The sequence below is a fragment of the Schistocerca americana genome, chromosome 1, assembly GCF_021461395.2.
Source record: "Schistocerca americana isolate TAMUIC-IGC-003095 chromosome 1, iqSchAmer2.1, whole genome shotgun sequence".
Lineage (NCBI taxonomy): Eukaryota > Metazoa > Arthropoda > Insecta > Orthoptera > Acrididae > Schistocerca > Schistocerca americana.
The window spans coordinates 449,238,535-449,260,767 of NC_060119.1; the positions used below are offsets into that span (position 1 = coordinate 449,238,535).

General features: G+C 38.7%; 1 protein-coding gene across 1 annotated transcript in view; it reads right to left on the minus strand.

Annotated features, from left to right (window-relative positions):
* LOC124603116 (histone demethylase UTY) overlaps positions 1-22,233 on the minus strand; it is a 215,403-nt gene that overhangs the window by 53,872 nt on the left and 139,298 nt on the right. Inside the window, exons 2-13 of the mRNA XM_047136372.1 lie at positions 16,506-16,681; positions 16,282-16,410; positions 14,815-15,040; positions 14,635-14,735; positions 11,727-11,979; positions 6,345-6,495; positions 5,773-5,886; positions 5,343-5,504; positions 3,724-3,987; positions 3,306-3,506; positions 422-1,161; positions 110-339 (exon numbers count right to left, since the gene is read on the minus strand). Coding sequence (XP_046992328.1) covers positions 110-339; positions 422-1,161; positions 3,306-3,506; positions 3,724-3,987; positions 5,343-5,504; positions 5,773-5,886; positions 6,345-6,495; positions 11,727-11,979; positions 14,635-14,735; positions 14,815-15,040; positions 16,282-16,410; positions 16,506-16,599 — 2,665 coding nt within the window. The 5' untranslated portion in view covers positions 16,600-16,681. The remainder of the gene's footprint in view (positions 1-109; positions 340-421; positions 1,162-3,305; positions 3,507-3,723; positions 3,988-5,342; positions 5,505-5,772; positions 5,887-6,344; positions 6,496-11,726; positions 11,980-14,634; positions 14,736-14,814; positions 15,041-16,281; positions 16,411-16,505; positions 16,682-22,233) is intronic.

Below are 22,233 nucleotides of genomic sequence, written 5' to 3' on the forward strand. Positions count from 1 at the left end.
TCTTTATTTTTTTGAAGTGATACCTAAAAGCTTATGGATAGCCCCTGTAAAACTTACACATGAAATTCAGAATCTCTGCTATTCATCTACAGCATTATTAAAGATATACCTAATTTAAGTGCTGCTGCTAGGCCTCTGACAACAGCAATTGGATGCTTGAGGCAGAACTCTTGTAGCTGTGGGCTGAATGCATCCTTTTTGTTTTCCAGGTACACAGAGGGAGTTGGAGGAAGCAGCTGTTCTCTTGTTAATCGCTGCTGAGGTGGATCTGGAGGCTGCGGTGGAGGAGCACGGTCTGACAAAATGCTGCAGTTTGAGACACCATTTAGCCCTCGGCCCCTAAAAAACAGAAGTAAAGAACAGACAGTTGTGGAAAATATGAACAGCCATCATGCTGGAAATACAGGACTAAGATACTTACTTGCATGCCTCTATCACAGACTTGGCATCCATATCTATGCTGTATTCTGTTTCAGGTTGGGGCTCACATAAGTTCGAAAATTCTAAAACTGCAGCTTCTACTTTCAAATCCTGCTGTAATACTGATGGAACACGATTGGTGTTCTGGGAAGTTTGTGAAGTACTTCTTGTCGTAATTAAGCTCTGAGATTCACTTTTCACAGTAGTGGATATTCCTTCTGTTTTTATCTCTTGTTTGGGTGAGCATGTTATAGTAGAAGCACTGGACGAAGGTGTTGGTGCCTGCTCAAGTTTTGGACTATTTGCAGTACTGACTGCTGGAGACATCGACTGTTTTACATTCACAGCTTCGCCAGCAGTAGATGCACCAGAGTTCATTATTACTGTAGAATTATTGCCACTGCTGTCATCTGGCAAATTTGAGGGAGAAAATGGTCCTGAGCTCAAAGTATTGGAGTTCTGTTGATTTGATGTTGATGTAATGGCAACTTGATTTGTTGATATAGGCTCTTCCACCTTCACATCTAAATCTTCACTACCTGACCCAAAATGTTTCAACAAATCTTCTGCTAGTGATGTTGCAATATCCTTCTGGGAAAGTAAAGCCTGTAGCTCTTGGTCACTCACAGCAAGTTCTTTGCTCGAAGGAGAATTTGATGTTGGGTAAGTATGGTGATAAGAACTGGACTCCAAAGTTGAATGAGCTGGCGGTGTTGCATGAGGTGTTGTAGTTGAAGATATCTGAAGAAGATAAAACCAGTAACATAAAAATCAGAAAAACATTTTAATAATGGAAGAAGCATAAAATTTCAAGGTTAAAAAGCCTACCACTGCATTTTCTTCGTCAGGGAACTTTTCAGGCTGAATCACTTAACACAAAAGGTACCAACATGAAAAAATTTGTACATATTTTTCATTTAAGTCTTTAACAAACAAAGAATTAAAATAATTACTGAAAATAAGGGGGGCAGCTTACGTTTGTGGAATACAAGAACAAACTGACTCACAGTAGCGTGCTTTTATGGACTTAGCTGTCCACCCTAAGCTTCCTTTCTGACGACTGCTCTCTGGAGTTAAAACAAAAATACAAGCAAGTAACCAAACTGAGGGAGAATAAAGTGATACAAGACGTAAATGCCTGAACTGCAAAGCTGTTGGTTTCTCATTTAGATATGCAAGAGCCTACTTGTTTCTCATTTCTAAAATCTGTGCCTTCAAGCATACTACTTGCCATTTTCATTCACTGACTTCCCTTCCATCCCCCAAGAACATTGTCATTTTGTCATTTCAGGAATATCCGATGAATATGGAATTATTTCAGGAAATCCAGAATGAAATTTTCACTCTTTGGTGGAGTGTGCACAGTTTTTGAAACTTCTTGAGGTTGAAAGTGTGTTCCTGAATGTGACTCAAGAATGGAACCTTATCTTTAATGTGAAATGCTCTTACTAATTAAGCTGCCATACTAAGTTTCCCTTCTGACAGTACCTCTTCTGTACTTTCCCAGATGCACAGTTCTTCCATGTACCTGCATATACTGCTGCACTACCTCTTGCACACCGTTTATCCATATGGGCTAGACCAGCAGTCCACATCATAGCCTGTGCAAGGTACCATTTATTACAATAATGGTTGTCCAACCAATATCTTAACATTTGGATGGGATATGGAATTGTAACAGCTATTGTAATGGTTCCAACACATATAATCTCCAGACATATTACTTTAATTATTTCAAAAGTGAATGAAGCCAAATGGCAAAAAAATGTTGGTCCCCTTCTAACTGGCTGAGTATGTCAGTTCAAAGGTTGAGTGAAGGCAAGGGTATACCACCTCCAAAAGCGCCATGAGTAATAAACCACTGTGGTGTTCAAATCAACCTTCGATTGTGGACAGCATTACTTTTTACGTATTATGTTCAACAAGGTAATGTATATCAATCTCATACACTGAGTTTGGGCAGTTAGAATATGCAGTCAGCCTGAATTATACTCAGGGAAACATCATCAATGGCTTAACAACACAAAATTCATAGACAAAAGGCAGGAAAAGTACATATATTTCATTAAAGAAAGCAAACATATCCTCCAATTCCTGCCTTTTGCATGTGACTTTTGTTTTTCTGTGTCCTAAAGTGGGACCAGTGACACTCCCTCCTGAGTATTTTTCTCCCCTATGCAACATTATACTGAGAGAAAGTTGTCATTGTTTGTTCATTATCTGATAAATCGTTTTAATTAAAACTCAATTGTATAAAAGTATTCCTGTTTCTTGGAGATGAGAGCAACAAGTTTAGAAAATTTGAAACTTTAATGAATCACTCGTATCTACTTGCGTGTAGAGCAAAGTTCACTAAAATGTTATAATAACTTATGAGGGTATCCGATGTATAGCATATAAAAGATAATATGAAGGACATGCATATGATGAATCAATATTTTCTGAATACACACTAATTAAATTCTATATACTGAAAACAAACTACATGACTGACTTCTTGAAAGTTGTAAACCAGCCATAGAAGTTTTATAATTCCATTAATTTGCTGCCATTGCATTATCACATCATCAGTCTTAAATGGAGCATAAAGAAGGAAAGATGACTGGGGCTCTGCATCTTGTCAATAAAGACAGCATTGAAGACAGAGCAAAACCTTGAACGGCACATGCACTACTTGAATTAATGACCCTGATATTCACATTAAGTGATTTAAGGAAAACATGAAAAATCTAAATCAAGATCAGTGGATGGGAATTTGAACTTCACTCCTCCTGAAGGTGAGTCTAATGTCTTAACCACTGTAACACATCACTTGGTTAAATGAAGAATAGTTTGTGGGGCGCAGATGTGGCTAAGTATAAGTAAGAGCTGCAAGCTCATCTTACCTGTGTGAAGCCTGTAGAATTAGCCTGAGTACCATATGGATAATGCTGCAGTTGGGAGGAAGTTCTCTGTTGATATGATAACTGATGGTCCACTGTTGCACTTTTGTAGGGCATTCCAGGTGATTGCTGTGTGCTAGGTGTGGCAGCAGAATACCCAATACTAGCATCCGTAAAACCAGTCTGTGGTGCTACTGAACCCTGCTGTAAAAATAAAGTATTGTGGAACAGACAGTTCAAATTAAAATTTGTGTAGGCCTAATGTATGAAGTGTTTCCGAGTACCAAAAAGAAAACTCAATTAAATGTGAAATGGTTAATATATCAATTTTTTTTAAAATAAAAAAGCAGGCTAAAATATCATGAATAAAAATAACTCAAAAAAACTAATTTTATATGCATATGATTTCTGTCAAACTTACTGTTTGCTGTGGCATACTGTATGTTTTAATAACGGAACTCTGTTGGTATGGTGAATACTGTGCTGGCTGCTGTGGTTGCCTTGTAATTCCTGCAGGTCTTTGTGGCTGTTGCTGCTGTTGTTGTTGCTGCTGCTGCTGTTGTTGCTGCTGTTGTTGTTGTTGTTGTTGTTGTTGTTGCTGTTGCTGTTGCTGCTGCTGCTGTTGTAGCTTCAGCTGATGCTGTTGCATTAATCGATACTGGTGTTGCAACTGCTGCAGCATACCCTAAATAAAAAGTCCTGGTTTGTCAACAACCTTTCTTTTTTTATTTTTATATTAAATGCAACAGTGCAAGTGAAACGAAACTTTGACAGCCATATAATGAACAAACTATCAGAAGTATTCATTTTAAAATGCAATTTAATAGCACAATATTTTTCCCTGCAACACAGATTTATAATAATGAGTGTTTTATCAAAACAAATCATTTCCAAACAATACGCTTATATCATAAGCACACATCCAAAAAAAGATGTTCTTTACAATTAGTATAAATGGGACACTGTGTGACGCATAGCAAATAACTTCAAGAAACATTAAATGAAAGAGAACAACTCAAACTTTAAGCTCTTTAAAAAGAATTATTTCACTGAAGCAAACTCAAATAATGTAATTGTACAAATACAATTAATAAATTTAGGTTGTGCAGCAATTTTTTGCCAGCATCTATTCAGAAAATTTTTTCCCTACCCTTCAGTAAATTGTAAAAATAGAGTCAACAGCAGGAGAGCTTCTGTAAAGTTTGGAAGGTAGGAGACGAGGTACTGGCAGAAGTAAAGCTGTGAGTACCGGACGTGAGTCGTGCTTCGGTAGCTCAGTTGGTAGAGCACTTGCCCGCGAAAGGCAAAGGTCCCGAGTTCGAGTCTCGGTCGGGCACACAGTTTTAATCTGCCAGGAAGTTTCATATCAGCGCACACTCCGCTGCAGAGTGAAAATCTCTTTCTGGAAACATCCCCCAGGCTGTGGCTAAGCCATGTCTCCGCAATATCCTTTCTTTCAGGAGTGCTAGTTCTGCATGTTCGCAGGAGAGCTTCTGTAAAGTTTGGAAGGTAGGAGACGAGGTACTGGCAGAAGTAAAGCTGTGAGTACCGGACGTGAGTCGTGCTTCGGTAGCTCAGTTGGTAGAGCACTTGCCCGCGAAAGGCAAAGGTCCCGAGTTCGAGTCTCGGTCGGGCACACAGTTTTAATCTGCCAGGAAGTTTCATATCAGCGCACACTCCGCTGCAGAGTGAAAATCTCATTCCAGAAAATATAATTGACACTGGGGTCAGAAAAAAAGAAAGAATGTGACACACAAACTTTTGTAAAAGGTCAATTAACATTTCTAAACTATTTCATGACACACTTAGTTAAAAGTTGCAAAAGAAGGACATGTATCATCTTTGGAACACTGTATGAATTTTAATTGCAGCACATAAGTGATAGCAGGAGGAGAGGCATATATAAGAATGAAGAGAATTAATGAAGAAAGAACAAAAAAAGGCTTATGCTAGCGTACACACAAGCATGGGTGCAAACACACATACACAGTCACAGAAAAATCAGTTGCATAAAGTCCATATTTTTCTGTGTCATATTACCTGTTGTTGTGGGTTAAGGTTCGCTATGTTCTGTTGCAAATACTGGAGCATGTGTAGCTGCTGTTGGTTCATAAATGTTGGTGGTGGCACTGCTCTCTGTTGGTTGGTTGCTGGTGCCACTCTTGCACCAGGAGGGCTATTTTCAACTACATCTCCCCCACTCTATGAAACAAAATAGATCAGTTAATGAATATATGTATAAACAGTAGAAGTCTAGTTTCACTTATTCCCTTGCACATACAGCATGCCAGCTGGATATTTTAATCAAATAAAATGAAAGGAAGACAGGGCACAAGAAAATGTTTATATGAGTGATGTATGCGATAGCAAATTCAGTAAACTATAATTTTTTTGCAGTTAGTATATGTCAGTATAATTTATTTATTAAATATACTGCACAGAAAATAAAACATTTCAAAAGTATAATGACCTTGAATCTCTTCGTCCCAGTAGCATTTGTTTGCACTGGATAGGGTGGAGGAGGACCCTGGGGAGAGACTTGGTGATGGCCATTTATACCATTGTACTGAGGTTGTGGTCCTGGCTGTAAAGAAGAGAAATCTAAAATTTTCCATTTGGTATGGGCTGCACTACTTCAAAATCAAAGTAAATTTTACAACAAATAGTTTAAAAATACATCAAATGTTATGAGAAAAAGAAAAAAGAAAAGATTAGGAGTAGGAGGAGAAGGAAGAATTGGGAGCAAGACATTTTTAATACCATGATATGTAGGCTGCTCACAGCAAGAGCTTGTGGTTTTGCTGATGAAAATCAACATTCTGGGAACAAAGAGCAGTTTACTGAACATTGAACTATACTGATATGCTGTTCTAGATCACTAAACAATTTACTTACCGTAATATCTGAAACTCAAGCTTATTTCAATTATTATAACCTCCACTTCTTAATTACTTCAGTCACTTCATATCACCAGCTTGCTTGTGTAAACTAACTTCATGTTCCCATACTTTGTAAACATAGGGATGTTATAAACATATTAACCTGTGTGTATCCCTTCTGGAATGGTGTCCCTGGCCCCCTCTGCTGCGCAACAGCTTGGTTCTGTTGCTGCTGTTGTTGCTGTTGTCGTGATGACATTTCTGCAGATATGGGGAGGTTCCATGCCTCCTCTATTGATGGCAGTTGCCGACGTCTGAAATGACAAAACAATAATAATATGGATACACATTTCTCACCAAAATTGGAAGAAATTGTAGCTATTTAGTAAACCATATAGAACAGGCAAAACAATAAGCTTCAAGTCTCAAAAGAGGCATAAATCAAAATATTTCCCAGTATAACGTCAATAATCCTGGGAAAATGTAGCAGAAGGAATACGGGTAATGGCATTAACTGAACTATAAAATTCGATGAGATAATCAGGTTTATAACTGAACTAATGTGAATAAAAATGATCAGGATGTATGAGAAGACTGGACCGACACAAGATCTGGAACTAACAGGTTGGAGATTAATTTAATGGAAGGATTCTGTGGATTCCTGTTTTCTGAAATGGAAATGAAATAAGGAAAATATAAGTTCTGAAAGGAGACTGCCCACAGTCTTTCCAAAAACTGAAGACATTCACATCTATGTTTCAAGGTAACCAAGGGAAATCTAAATCTGGGTGCTAGACAAAGTTTGAAGTTTCATTTCTTCTGAATAGGTGCCCAGACAGGAAGCTGAATCCTCCTCCTGCCAGATGTGATTTCAGTGTTTTACCATTTCCCCAGTTCACTTGGTCTGGGATGATTAGGAGTGTGGAGTATCTCAACATCATCAACCCAATTTGTTTCACTTGGATCTCTGTGCTCAACAAACTTTCTTCCAGGATATGAAGGACTCCTCTCTCTAACATTTCTGTATTAAATCTCATTCACTAACACCTCCACCATGATAGAAGACATCAATTTACAAACAAAAAAAGTCCATTTTCCACAGTCACAATGTATGCTACAATTGCAGCAATTAACAGTTCTTAAACAGTTTCAAGATTTTCAGAGAAATCCACTGCCCTCCTGCCTGTCCCTGTGTTTACTCCTTGACTCTTCTGTGTTCTTCCCACATGACCTTACTCCTTGACTCTTCTGTGTTCTTCCCGCGTGACCTAAGACCACTAAGCCAGGCTGTAGTTTCATAAGAGGCACTGTGAAAGGGTTTGCTGGATGCAAATGTTCTAATGAAAAGTGTAGTTTTCATTGTGGAGCAACAATAGTTAACCACTTTTTTGTGTTTGTTACTGCTAGGGGAACCAATGTATGGACTGTACTCAAACCACACTTTTATATTACTTAACCTATCAGTATACCATGACTGGCACAACCATTACAGCAGTTCCACTTATTGCAGTACAGTAACTGATACACATGTCACAGTACTGTAGATGCAACACACAACTCTTCTATAACTCGCTGCTTTCTGCAATTGTTCTGCAGCCATATCGGAAGATGACACTAGTTGTACATTTGTGAAATTGAGCTATTAATTCAAGCTTACATGCATTTAGTCTGTGTTTCATGAACTCAGAGAGTGACAACATGCCCAATGCCTACAAAGTAGAACCCAAGAGAAGAAAGTAATTTCGATGATTTGAGTAATGGTACAGACTAGGACACTGCAAAGTGATACAACATCAAGTGATGAAAACTGTAGCATTTTGGACAATAGGGAAACTAAAAGTATGCAACACAGTGTGTTGATCAAGAAATATGTGCTACGATGACGACAAAACGTGCTGCAGACTGTTCAAAGGCAACTCATTCGGACTGGGTCAACGTAGCTGATTACCCTAAAACTAGTTATTTTCACTGTGACATCCAAAACTGAAGCAAAGGTTCTGTCACATCAGGGATAAAATCCAATAGAACTTCAAGTCATAAATGAATTTCCAACAACACAGTTTTTGTTGAGTGCACTTTAAGAGAAACAAACCCTTATGCAGCAGAAACACTAGCTACCAATTGAAGCAGAGACAACACATGCTGGTTTCCTGTAACAGCTGATGAACTGAAGATACCTCGCTCACTGGATCATCATGTCTTAGAAGCAAGAACATTCTAGACAAGATAATTGGTCAAAAAGAAAAATAACTGAGGCTTCAATATTTGCTGAAACAAAGTTGCTGACAAGATTCAAGGTTTCCTCCAGGTATTTGCACTTTATCACCTACTCACCACAAACACGACATGACAAACTGAGAAAGGCAGACCAGTCATTTCACAACTGCTTAACACATTTCAAAGAGTGTAACTGCCTGGCAAGAAAGTTAGCACCAATGAAAGCCTGATGAAGTTTAGGGGCAGACATTTATATATTCAACATATTCCACCATTGAGAGGCAGATCTGGTATAAAGGTATACAAAGTACACTCTTCAGAGAATGGGCATTGTTATAATCCGAAGACATAATCTGGAAAAATGGGAGACAATGGTGATGTAGCTGTCAACCATTCAGCAAAAGAAAAGACTGTGCTTGAATTGTGCAACACTCTATTTGGGAAGGGGATATCTATTTACATGAGCAACTGGTACAGCTCTACTAGTGTGTTCAGGGAATTGCTGGGCAGGAGAACTCATGTTGCTCAGATTTTAACACCAACAAGGAAAAATATGCTCCCCCATGTCCAGTGAAACTAAGCTGAGCAGGGGACATCAAGCAATATTCTTACAGTGAAATGGACAGGCAGGGAAAATGTTAACCTCCTATCAATGCTTCTTGATAGGCCACAGTGTGTAGAACTACCCCAAATATGGAAAAAAACAAAGCTAAAACCTAACTTTTTATAAATTACAACCAAGGAATGACTAGAGTTGACATACATATCAACTTATGAGAAACTATGTCAAGAGGTATTAGAAGGCTTAGCAATACTAAATGTAGGCATAATATACCACATACTGAATCCAGCATCCAAGAGGATGGTATCAACAATGTTCTGATTCAATGTGGCAGAGCAGTTCTTGAAGAATGTAACTCTCCCTGTCTATACTTTTAAAGGACGAAGAAGCAAAGCAGAAAATCCGCTAAGGCTTCAAGTCAGAAGCTGGGAACATTTTCCACCAAAAATAATGTGGACGCAAAGAAAACTGCTCCCTCTAGTAGGTACTAAGTTTGTTATGACTGAGAGATTGTGGGGAAACCTCTTTTGAATGTATGATATGTGAAGTTGCTCTTCACAAATATTTATGACAATCAAAAAAATGGTTCACTTGGAACCATTAACTTTGGAACTGTATGTAAATAAACACATTAGAAGTCCTTAAAATAATTGTATTTCTTTATGTTTTGTAAATGATCATGCATATGTGAAAAACAAAAATATGTAGCGAAAATAATAATTTTCTTATAACAACTTTATCATATGCAAATGGGTTAGCTGACAAAAAACCAACCTTGTGACCTATTGTGAACACTGATAACATTAAAAAGTTGAATTAGAGTAATAAGAAAAGTCAAAGAAGACATTTGTAAGCTGACAAACACAAAATAACTGTTGGTACTGAATGAAGATTTAAGTGTAGAGTAGTTCCACATAAGAATACAAAACAAAATCGCTACAATATGGAATTACTACAGTTATATCTTCAGAAGTCTGAAGCTGTCAAAAGAAATGTGGACAGCAACGAGTAACAACATGTCAGTACACAATGGCTGTAAAGAAAGTGACACACAGGATATCTGGATAGCTCAAACGCAATCACCACAACCAAACCCCACACACTAAGTACACAATACAATTTGTTTCTTGCATCCTGTGGTAACATTATGCTCAGTATTACAGAAAGCAGACCAACAGCAGTTTTAATTGTGGCAATTTTAATCTCCTTATCTAATTTAACCATTGACTGCACGTAAGGCAAATATCAGATAATGAGAACATCATAACTACTGCTCTACAAACTTTATCAAACAAATAGTGCAGGCAAATGTAATACGCAGAAGCACCAAAGAATCTTGTATAGGCATGCGTATTCAAATACAGACATATGTAAATAGGCAGAATACGGTGCTGCGGTCACCAACGCCTGTATAAAACAACAAGAGTCTGGGGCAGTTGTTAGATCCATTACTGCTGCTACAATGGCAGATTATCAAGATCTGAGTGAGTTTGAACATGTTGTTACAGCCGGCGCAGATGTGATGGGATACAGCGTCTCCGAGGTAGCGATGAAGTAAGGATTTGCCCGTACAACCATTTCAGAGTGTATCGTGAATATCAGGAATCTGAGAAAATATCAAATCTCTGACACTGCTACAGCCAGAAAGAGATCCTGCAAGAACAGACCAATGGTGACAGAAGAGAATTGTTCAGTGTGACAGAAGTGTAACCATTCTGCAAATTGCTGCAGATTTCAATGCTGGGCCATCAACAAGTGTCAGCGTGCGAACCATTCAACGAAACATCATTGGCATGAGCTTTCATAGCTGAAGGACCATTTGTGTACCCTTGATGACTGCACAACACAAAGCTTTATGCCTCGCCTTGGCCTGTCAACACGGACATTGGACTATTGATGACTGAAAACATGTTGGCTGGTTGGATGTTTCTCATTTCAAATTGTATCGAACGGATGAATGTGTACGGGTTCGGAGACAACCTCATGAATACATGGACCCTGCATGTCAGGAGGGTACTGTTCAAGCTGGTGGAGGCTCTGTAATGGTGTGGGGTGTGTGTAGTTGGAGTGATATGAGACCCCTGATACGTCTAGATATGTCTCTGACAGCTAAGCATCTTGTTTGATCACCTGCATCCATTTATGTCCATTGACATTCTGATGGACTCAGGCAATTATAGCAGGACAATGTGACACCCCACACATCCAGAATTGCTACATAGTGGCTACAGGGACACTCTTCCGAGTTTAAAAACTTCTGCTGGTCACCAAACTTCCCAGACATGAACATTACTGAGCACATCTGGGATGCTTTGCAATATGCTGTTCAGAAGAGATCTCCACCCCCTCATACTCATAAGGATTTATGGACAGCCCTGCAGGATTCATGATGTCAGTTCCCTCCAGCACTACTTCAGATATTAGTCGAGTCCATGCCACGTCGTATTGTGGCACCTCTGCATAGCTGCGGGACCCTAAACAATATTAGACAGTGTAACAGTTTGTCTGGCTCTTCAGTGTAATAAACCACACATTTACCTACTTACACTGATGAGAAGTTGATTAAATTTGTGTACAACAATGAGTGGAAACAAAATGTATTGGAAATTAAACACATCCATATATTCTGAATAGACTTTGAGGAAGACTTCTGAAGTGATCACTGCATTTAAACTATCTTACATGCACACATTTAGAGAGAACATTAAAAGTACTTTGTAATGGCTTCTATGAGACAACAAATTATTTCTCGAGGGAATTGCTTACTTGCTGGTAATGCTAGGCATTGGTGCGCTTGCTAAGTGACTCTGCAGGAACTTTATTCTTTGGCTCAGGTTGGGATTCATACCCCCTGGAGCTCTGCTTGGTGACGTTGTTAGTGATGCTAAGTTATTATTAATGGTACTAGATGTATTGTTTGGACTTATTGGGCTCCCAGTATTTCCACCAGAACCTCTTGTTGCATTCACATAACAAGCAAATGCATCACTGGGCTGGTTACAGCTTTCATACAAAATACCTGAAAGAAGTTTGATGGTTTAATACACTCAGCATATTGCGTAAAGAAAAGAAAGTCATAGGTAAAACATGACACATAATACCAAGAACACACACAATTAATACAATGTTGCAAAAGTGGAATACAAACTTCTATGATTAGGGCTAAGTTCTAAGGAGTACAGAGATACAAAGGATTTTTCCCTTGCAGAAATACACAAAAGCATAAGCACAAAGGTTCAGAGAACATAATAGACACAAACTGAAACATGGAGTTTGCGTTTAAGCCCACACTCGAAGTAATGAGGCAATAAAACAGTGCAATTAGCACAACAACACACACGGAATTTAGCACTCAGAACAAGCAATAAATGTGTGTCTTTTTTTCCCCCATCACAGAAAATGATACCTTTAAAAACTTAAGGTTTGATATCTTCTTCTCACAATTTCTTTCCAATTATGTTACTGTTATTTCTTGTTCATAAAACTGTAATCAGGCTCACTGTGTCCAATGCAGCAATGGTTTTATTCATACTAATATCTTACAGAAATTTTGAGATGTGGTACAATAGAACTTCATTATTTACCAGTAAAAAAGTTGAATTTGCTCTTTTAAAATGTGCAAAAAAGCATTAAGTAACATTTCAAGAAGTCTTAATTTCAAAAACAACTCCCAGAAGGTCACAGTACCAGGACTTATATTTTTACAAATCAAGCTATATTTAAAAAATTGCACAAGGTTACTAGCACTCTCATATTGTTTGCTCCTACAGGAAAGATTGCTTTACCCTGGAGAATGTCTTACAAACTGTTTCCCTTTGTGTTTTGATGACAGCTCTGTTTATATCATGATAAAACAAAGATAATTTCTATAAACAAGAGAAAGAACCTGACTGATTCAGACTACAGCAGCAGTAGTAAACTTCTGGAGCCTGTTTCACCACATAAATATCTAGGAGTAACATATGAGATGACGTCAAACAGAAAAAACATTAAATCTGTAATACAGAAGGTGATTGGACGATAGAGTATTCAGGAAGGTTCTGAAAAAATACTGTTAATGGTATCAGTTACAATACAAAATTGCAACACACCCTAGAGTACTGCCCTAGTGGTTAGGAGTTATTCTCAAGTATAATTAACAGCTGATACATAAGCAGTCAGAGATACAATGGGAGGATCCTGATAGGTCACTATAACTCAGAGAAAAATATAAGGGAGATGCCCACAAAATGTAAAGGAAATAATGGGAAGAAAAAGTGATGTTATTGCAAAATTCTGGTGGTAAATTTAGATAATGCAGTAATCCCACTGCTTCCTTCATACATGTCATGGACTAATGATGAGAATAAGACAAAAATATGTAAAATGTATCTGGGAACAAACATGCACTTACAATAGCTGTTCTGTTGCCCCCATACATGAACTAAATACTATACAGAACATTAAAAAAAGTAGTCTCTGACATTTTCTGAACAATGATTTGCAGAGTAGATATATAGAGACAGATAGTATATACGCTCCTGATCATTTTCCTATATGCTGCCCACCTGATCACAGATGCAGCAGCTCACTCTTCAAAAGAGGTGGGAAATGAGAAGTGAAGGAAAGAAATATCAATAGCTAGAGAAGAAAAGGACTGCAAAAATATAGGAACAGGGCATTTTTATGCTCACACTGACACCGAGTGGGGTGGGGGCAGCATAAGAAGTACATTATGAAGCAAGAGACATGGAGTCTCCTTTCTCACTCTGGCCACCCTGTATGCTTCACAATATCTAGTATCTCTGCTCCCACATAAAATATGTCTGCTCTAGTTGATCAACATCTCTAACTTGGAGTAAACAGCCTCATTAACACTTATTATCCATCAGATTTGCACTCTCCTGAACCACGTAATGTACAATAAGGGGCATTTCAAAGCTTTCCTTTACTTTTCTTTGTGCTCATATTATTTTCACCCTTTCAGAATAGGTTCTTTTCCACTCTTTGGTCTTCATGGGATTTTCTGCCAGGCCGACCATCCAGTCATTACCATTTTAGATGAATTTTTAGTGGAACTCTATCTGTGGGCTCAGGGCAATTTATAATCTTTCTTTAAAAAAATGCAAAGTTCTCTGCAGTTTTCTTGGTTTTTCAGCCAATGTCTCTTATATACCACTGCCACCCCCTGGGAATGTATGTTTTGATGTACTCCACCTATGGTAGTAAAACTGGCTATGAAATTTGCATTAAAAATGAGCTTTACAGCTCACCGCACTGAGATACACTTGACAATACAGGTCTTTTATCTGGCCTGATAGACAAAAGTATTTTACACAAAAGAAAATATCAAAACAAGAAAAGCTGACTGCATGATAAGTATTGGCTGTTTGTTCATAATTTCACTGGGGAATATGAATTGTTGAAGGTTGTACGAGCCTTGTACTTGGAAATTAGATAATTTATGATACACAGGTCACATACAGTCTTAACAGATGAGTTGTTTCATAAATTGCTATCTGGAATTCTTTTCTTATGGCCTGTTTGTGATACAACAGTCCATATTAGTGCAGCAGCCAATTCCCATAAAACAACAGCAGTATTCACAGGCACAGCTGTAAAGCCTTGCAGTGAAGTACAGGAATACAACTAGTTAATAAATATAGAAGAAGGAAAGGAAACAAATTCTGCATACCAAGGTTAGTCCATGCTGCTGTGTGGCTTTTATCAAGCTGGACTGCACAGATGTATGCCTGTAAGGCATCCATAGGCTGATTTTGCTGCTGGTAAAGGACACTGAAATAGAACAAAGATGTTTAGGACGCTATCAAAACAACTCTACACCATAAACAAAATATTTTTCAGGTATCAATACCCTATTGAACACCAGGTGTCTGCATTGCCTTCAGATTTTTCAACAGAATTACGGTATGCAATAAATGCATCATGTACTTTCCCAATGCTAGCAAAACAGCGTCCCAGAAGATAGAGGGATTGTCCAGATTTAGGATCAGCTTCAATTGACTTCTGTAGGCAGTGTATAGCTAAACTTTCACGGTGATTCTTATCTCCCAGGGAGTCAACACAATGATACATCCAACCTGAAAATGAACATAACGTAATGAACATAAATTATTTTGCCAGGCCAGTCAGATAATGAGAATGACATATCATTCTAGCATATTATAGAACAGCAGTCAATGATGTGTTGTTATTCATTGAAGGTCAGCATTCAAAGTATATTCCACAAGAAACATAACTTTTATGCTTTCATATACTTGATTATGTGATTGATCACACATGTTCAGAATTTTGACGGGAAATGAAAGTAGATTATCTCAACGACTTTATTATTTATGGATAAACTGGTCAGTTGGAGAAGTATGGGAGAAGTTTATGAGCTGCCAATTCCTTAGATAATTAATTAAATTTATCCTTTGCTCCACCCATAATGGGGCTTCACCTGAGTATACTGAAAACAATTTTTTTAAAAATTGGTAGCAATTAATGTTAAACAAATGTGGTTTGTCACAAATGCAACTGAAGCTGCTTAATGGTATCAAGAGTGAAATAAACTGATCAAATATTAAATTTCAGCAGTGATTTTCAAAGACATAATGACCTATCATTCAAACCACTGGTAGTAAGTTACTAGAAATGGAATTTTATAGCTATTTTGAAGTGTTGAATAACTGTCTCCACATGAAACATTCAATGGTTGAGTGGGTCAGTCTACTACATTTTTTTGAATACTTAATCAATTGTTCTGGATTTTAGTGACACACAACTCAGGATGTTGGCTGTAACCGACTCCCAGTGTAAAAAAAAAAAAAAAAAAAAAAAAACAAAAAAAAAAACAAAAAAAAAAAAACAAAAAAAAACTATATCTATATTATGAGAAATTTCTTGATGGCACAGTGACCAATAACAACAGCATAAAAAGTAAGTTGCATGAATGATTTATCATGTTTTTAAATCTTTATTTTCTGACCAAGTCATGTTCATATGTTTATGGTGTCTAATTTACTTAATTTTGTTTACATATAGCTTAAAACTAGCGACAGAATGCATCCTCTCTTTATAAAACTAGTCATACTGATATGAGGTTTTATTAAAGGCAAGTAAAAACCATATATATTATTCAGAAAGATTTTTTTTTCAATCTGGTGATGTGGAAGTTTCTTTACTACATTATTTTAGATTGTTCTTCATTCATGTTATACTATGGAATGGTTATTTCTGGTTCTCAACATCCGTTTGTGTATAGGGATACAAAACACAAAACAATGCTTCACAACATCAATGAATGATAGTATTATGAAAATGAAAATTATATTGTTACCTAATTGTCTGCATATGTCAGCTTTCAAGTGAGTTGGTAAATCTTTTTCGCGAAGCAGCTGCTCGTAGTTTTCTTTAGCACTTTTGTACTTTCCTTGAACTTCATACAAATGTGCAATATGAAAACGAACTGTAGAAAAAGAAAGAGGGGTTTACAGATTTGATTTTAATCAAACACAATTTGCACTTATTTTGAAGTTACATTTACTGTTTCACTGCACTTACTTTCTAACTTGGAGAATGTACAAGGGCTGGCGTCTATCAGAGCTAACTGTAAATGTTTTAAGGCAGATTCCCAGTCATTGTTCACTTTGAACATCAACCCCAAACGGAGGTGGACTTCATTGGCGCGGGAGAAGCCTGGGTCGACGTAAAGAACTTGTCGGAAGGCTTTGACGGCCCTGAAACAAAACACACGGCGCTCATAAAAAAATGAATGGGAGTCCTACAAGCGAGTCATGTATGAAATGATAATTAAATAGACACCCTAGCTGCAAGCAGGCGTTGATACACTTCATTGGGGACATGTTGAAAATGTATGCCCCGACCGGGACTCGAACCCGAGTCATGTATGGCCTCACACCGCTGGTCGTGAAGGGGGAGGAGAGGGGAGACTGGATGCGTAACAATTTCTGCTATGAATGAAAAGTTCATGGCGGTTTCCCCTTTGGCGTCCTAGGAAAATCCAACATCCTGTTTGGACACTCGTAGGTGGTCTACCGGGGAGCTTTTTTTGTTCAATACCCGGATATCTACTAATGAAAACATGCAAAGTGGAACGTAATAACAGTGCCTATCAATAGATATAACGACTCTAAAACGTTGTGGCCTTTGCAAAGAAATTTGCTGCACAGATGACATATTATTACAACAAGTGTCTCCGTCATTTATCTTGCAGGTTCCAATCATATGCTGCTACTGACGAGCAGAACACGGCAAAGTGCCATAACCCGATTTCCCAGAAACTTCGCTCAATGGAAGAGGGGTCAAAATAAGCGAACACTCGTGTCTCGGCTTATCCGTAGATACTCTACCGTATCTGAGATACCGACTGACAAAGTTTTCGACCTAATTTAGATGCCTTTTTAGCGCACGTTAATCTCAGCCGACATAGTGGCACAGTGACTAGTGTCGCAGCCTCTCACTTTAGCGTCCTGTGTTCGAAAGCCGATTAGTGTTTTTATTTATTTTATTTTTCATTGCTCTACTCGTGTCTGTAGAAGGTTTCTACCCGAATGTTTGTTATCAAGTCAAGGGATACAAGAGCGTCATACACATTGTAAAATTACAACTGTATTTCACAACAAGTGTCATATATTTCTTACGTAATATATGTATGATATACTGGAGACTGCACTCTTTTTAAATTCTCATATTCTTATATTTCATTCATATATCAATTCTTATATAATTCTGCTATTTTATTCTTATGTTTATTCTTCAGGAAGATTTGGTGCATTCTCAGTGAAATATTCGAAACATAGAAATTCCGAAAACGACGAACATCGTGCGGAGGCAGGTTTGCCACAGTCATTTTTCTTCGTACAATTCTTACTCGGGAAAGGAACGTCATTAACGCTGCTGAAGACTTCACGCATTGGTAATAATCTCGCGCCAATTCATCACTTTACCGAAAACTGACGATTGCGATTGATTAAGGATCAAGATATATTACAGTAATTTCACGGAACGTAACTTCAAATCATTTTCTCATTCATTTATTGTTTTTTTCTCCTTTTTGTTAATTCTTTCACCCGACTTAACAATTTATAGACGAATAAGGACAACATTATTTCAATATACACTGGAAAACAGTCGCCGAATAATCTTCTACGAATATGGGTAGACGAACGAAAATTAAAAATAATAATAGGGTTTCGAACACGGGGCGCAAAAGCGTAAAGTAGCGACTAACCAACGCGCCACCGCCTCGGTTGATCTTCCTCAAGCGAGGGGGCATATGAAGTACCTTGAAAACTTCGGTCGTTGTTTTCTCAGAAACGGTCGAATATCTACAGTTAAGCCGACAGGCGTGCTCGCTTGTTTTGACCCGTCCTCCAACGAGCGAGGTTTTTGGGAAATCGGATTATGGAACTTGCTGTGTTCTTCTTGTGAGTCAAGATCCGCATAATCTGATGGAAAACATATCGCAAATACATTATCAAGTGACACTGGACGAAGCTTGTCTCGTTACAGAGGGCATACATTAATTGTACTTCCAATAAAATTTGCTACAGATATTTATATTGCAGGCGTGGTTCAAATGGCTCTGAGCACTATGGGACTTAACTTCTGAGGTCATCAGTCCCCTAGAACTTAGAACTACATAAACCTAACTAGCCTAAGGACATCACACACATCCATGCCCGAGGCAGGATTCGAACCTGCGACGGTAGCGGTCACGGGGTTCCAGACTGAGGCACCTAGAACCACACGGCCACACCGGCCGGCATTGCAGGCGTGGGTACAACTATTTAAAACCAAGCGTGGCCTATTAGGAGTAGAAAACACTTTTTTAGTTAATCATTTAAAGGAATAAAACTGGAAGAAAAATTAGAGATTCACGTTCCGTCGACGTTTTTACCCTGCTTAAAAGAGCTTCATTCGATTTTGAAGAGTTATCATCGTATGCCGTCTAAATCAGCTTCAGGTATTATCACTTGTTACGAACAGCAGAGGTTGAAAATACCGCTTCAGTTGCAAATTGCTTTATTTTCACACGACCCATCCTGAGGTGTCTCGGCTGTGCTGTGATCCCCGAGCGCCGCATGTACCAGGCGCGGTGTGCCGCCTATCAGCACTCATAGGCAACACACCGCGCCTGCTACATGCCCCGCTCGAGGACCACAGCACAGCTAGGACACCTGTGGATGGGCTTACAACAGTTAGAAACCGGTCGTGTGAAAATAAAGCAATTTACAACTGAAGCGGCGTTTCCAACCTCTATAATGCTCAGTTGCGGATGTTCTGCCAACAGGATTGTTTGTTTTTAGGCACAGTCTTCTTGATTCTACCTCCTCCATAATTCTTACTGTTAATAATTTTGTTTATTTTTATAAATTTTCTTGGGATCTGATAGTTATCGATTTAACAACACAAATCCGTACAATCAACTTTCCTAAATATTACCTTCAACCTTTGCGTAAAACTTTCTACTGTGTCGATAGATTCCCCGTTGACGATTTGGCCTTTGTAATTTGTATTTTCATGAAATGTAAGTATTTTCCCGATGCAGAAATAATTGACAAACAGAGAATACTCTCATCGTCGTCTGTGCACACTATGTGTCACAAGTTTTCACAGTGCTGTGAAACAAGAAAGAATCTAAAACTCCGCTGTCTTGGCTACACAGGGCTTCACTTTACGGGTTGTCTGCCACCGGAATGTCATGTACATCATTCGAAAGTAATCACAAATTATTCCGCCTTTGGAGAAACCACTCCCGTCATCTGTGTGCTTAAGTACGTGAGAGATGTTAACTTCCAAGGGGGGAGGGAGGGAGGGAGGGAGGGAGAGGGAGAGGGAGAGGGAGAGAGAGAGAGAGAGAGAGAGAGAGAGAGAGAGAGAGAGAGAGAGAGAGAGAGAGACGGGGGGGGGGAATAGGAAATGGAATTAACGGTTTACGTGACACTTTTCCTGAAAAAACTGTAATTTAGTCGAATATAAAAATGAAGTTTTGTGATTAGAAGTACATGATAACTATTTTTTAACTACTATAGGTCATCTCAGGGAAAGGAAAGAATATCAGGGCCAGACTTAGATACTGGAACATAAAGCAGATCGTGGATGTGAGAGCTGAATCAAGCAGCGAACAGTTGATGTGGCTTACTGCAGGTTTGTGATGTCATGGAGCCAGCATTGCCTTTGGAGTACTGAAAACCACTATAGTACAGTATAGTACAGCGTCCCGATCTCAGCAGTCAACAGTTTTTACTTGGCATGAAAACGGCAGTTCATTTTGTTGAAAGTTTTTTACTTTTGTTTTATGTAACGCAGCTTTAAAACCACGAGAATTTTATCCTATTAGCTCTCCAAAAACATTCTGCGAAAACAATAAAAAAAGCAGAAAATCAAGTGTAAAAACCAATAGAGAAGATATCTTCCTTCAGTAATTAAGAGGACACAGAATAGCTTCAAACAGATGACAAAATTACAACAAGAAGCAACGAACACATACTTTAGTAAATCGACAATAGTATCTTCGCAATACGTAAAGCACTTGAACAAGACAGATAGTTTTTATAGAATCTGTCTCACAGTTATCGTACACCTTACTTGTAAAACCAGCGAATGAAGGGTCAAAGATACAAACTTCATTTCGCTGCGCGCAAGGCGCATCAAAGCAATGTACGGGCTTACCCATTGAACGAAAACATTAAATGTCGTTTATAACTCGCTCTAGCACATGCGTTTGCTGAATGGGGCGGAAAGCTGGAAAGAGAGGCACGGTAAAGAAAGCTACCTCTAGAGGAGGAAAAACGTATAACTACAATAGCTAGTATCTATTGATTGCAGTAACGGATAATGACACTGTTTGGTATTTTCCTGAATCCGTAAGTCAACACCGATCCATCCCGAAGAATGACGGAGCAGCAGTAGTAAGCGAGCGGTCAAATCACAGCAATCAGCTAATCTAATTCGGTCGCTATCTTGCCGATTTAGATGGAGTGATACATCTGTTGTCTTCTTATGAAAGTCCGTATTGCCTTTCACAAAAGATTCCATTTAATAACACTGGTTTATGGCTTCCCTTCCAAGCGTGCTCCTTCCTCTTCCTCAAGCCAGATCCCAAGAAATACGAACATAATATAACCTCTTCATACGTGGGTAAGCATGCAATGTGTGGCTAAGGCGCTGCAATACAAACACGATTCTGCAACTTTGCCAAGTCTCTTCAGCTGAGTCACCACAGCTGCTCCTAGCAGCATTCTCGCAAAGTTCTGTCTCCTTAGGAGATTTCCCTTGTCAACGACGTAAAATACTACAAAAGTGTTGACGCCCCATGTGGCCCTTTGTTGACGTATTGTCTGCGGGTTCTGTCTCGGTACCTTCGACTGACGTTTGTTTAATGACTTTCGTGACGTTTCGCCAGCACGACTGAGACGGTATCGAAAATTCGCCCTGCATTGCTGGTGGCGGAAAGTCCGCACAGGAGGGTGAATCTGCCACAACGCCAGTCAGTCGTGCTGGTGAAACATCACAGATATCACTAAACAAACATCGGCCGAACATCGAGAGACAAAACACAGCAGACAATACGTCGATGTAAAGTACCGTCGACAATGCGGTCATTATAGATGGAGCACTTGTTCCTGCGATACACCTACTTGTGTCTGCTAAAGTAATTAGCTGAAACCGCAATAACCCTAATAAGGAAGACAGGACCGGAATCTGGTTGGGACACTTTTTCCCCTAACGGAGAAAAGTCGTCGCTAACATCACTGTGAACTACTGTTGTAGCGACGCACATTTCATTCGTCGCTAAGCTTCTAGAACGAGTTACTTCTCCATCTCGACTGAACGACTCCTATAGACTATCTCTGCGATAATTTATGATTTTCGGTTTCTAAAGAATCTTACAAAATTTTAAGGTTGACTTTAAACACCAGCACCCCGCATAACAATAGTAACGGTGACCACAATTCATCTGCGACACTAACAAGCAGTTAACTCATAAGACTTCACTCCAAGTAGTTACAAACAACACAACGAACATTCATCATCAGCGCAAAGGACTTCATTTACACATCTAACTAGGCTCATACAGAATTTGATATCTACATTATCTTTCTAAGTATTACTGTTATCCAAAAGCGACAAAGTGACTATCCTTAATGGCCTCACAAAAAGGCGTAGCGTTTGCCGTCGCAGGTTCACAGAGCCCAGTGAGTCATCACGAATGTCACCAACTGTCAGCTGCAACGATGTGATAACCGTCCCGCACCCAAAATAA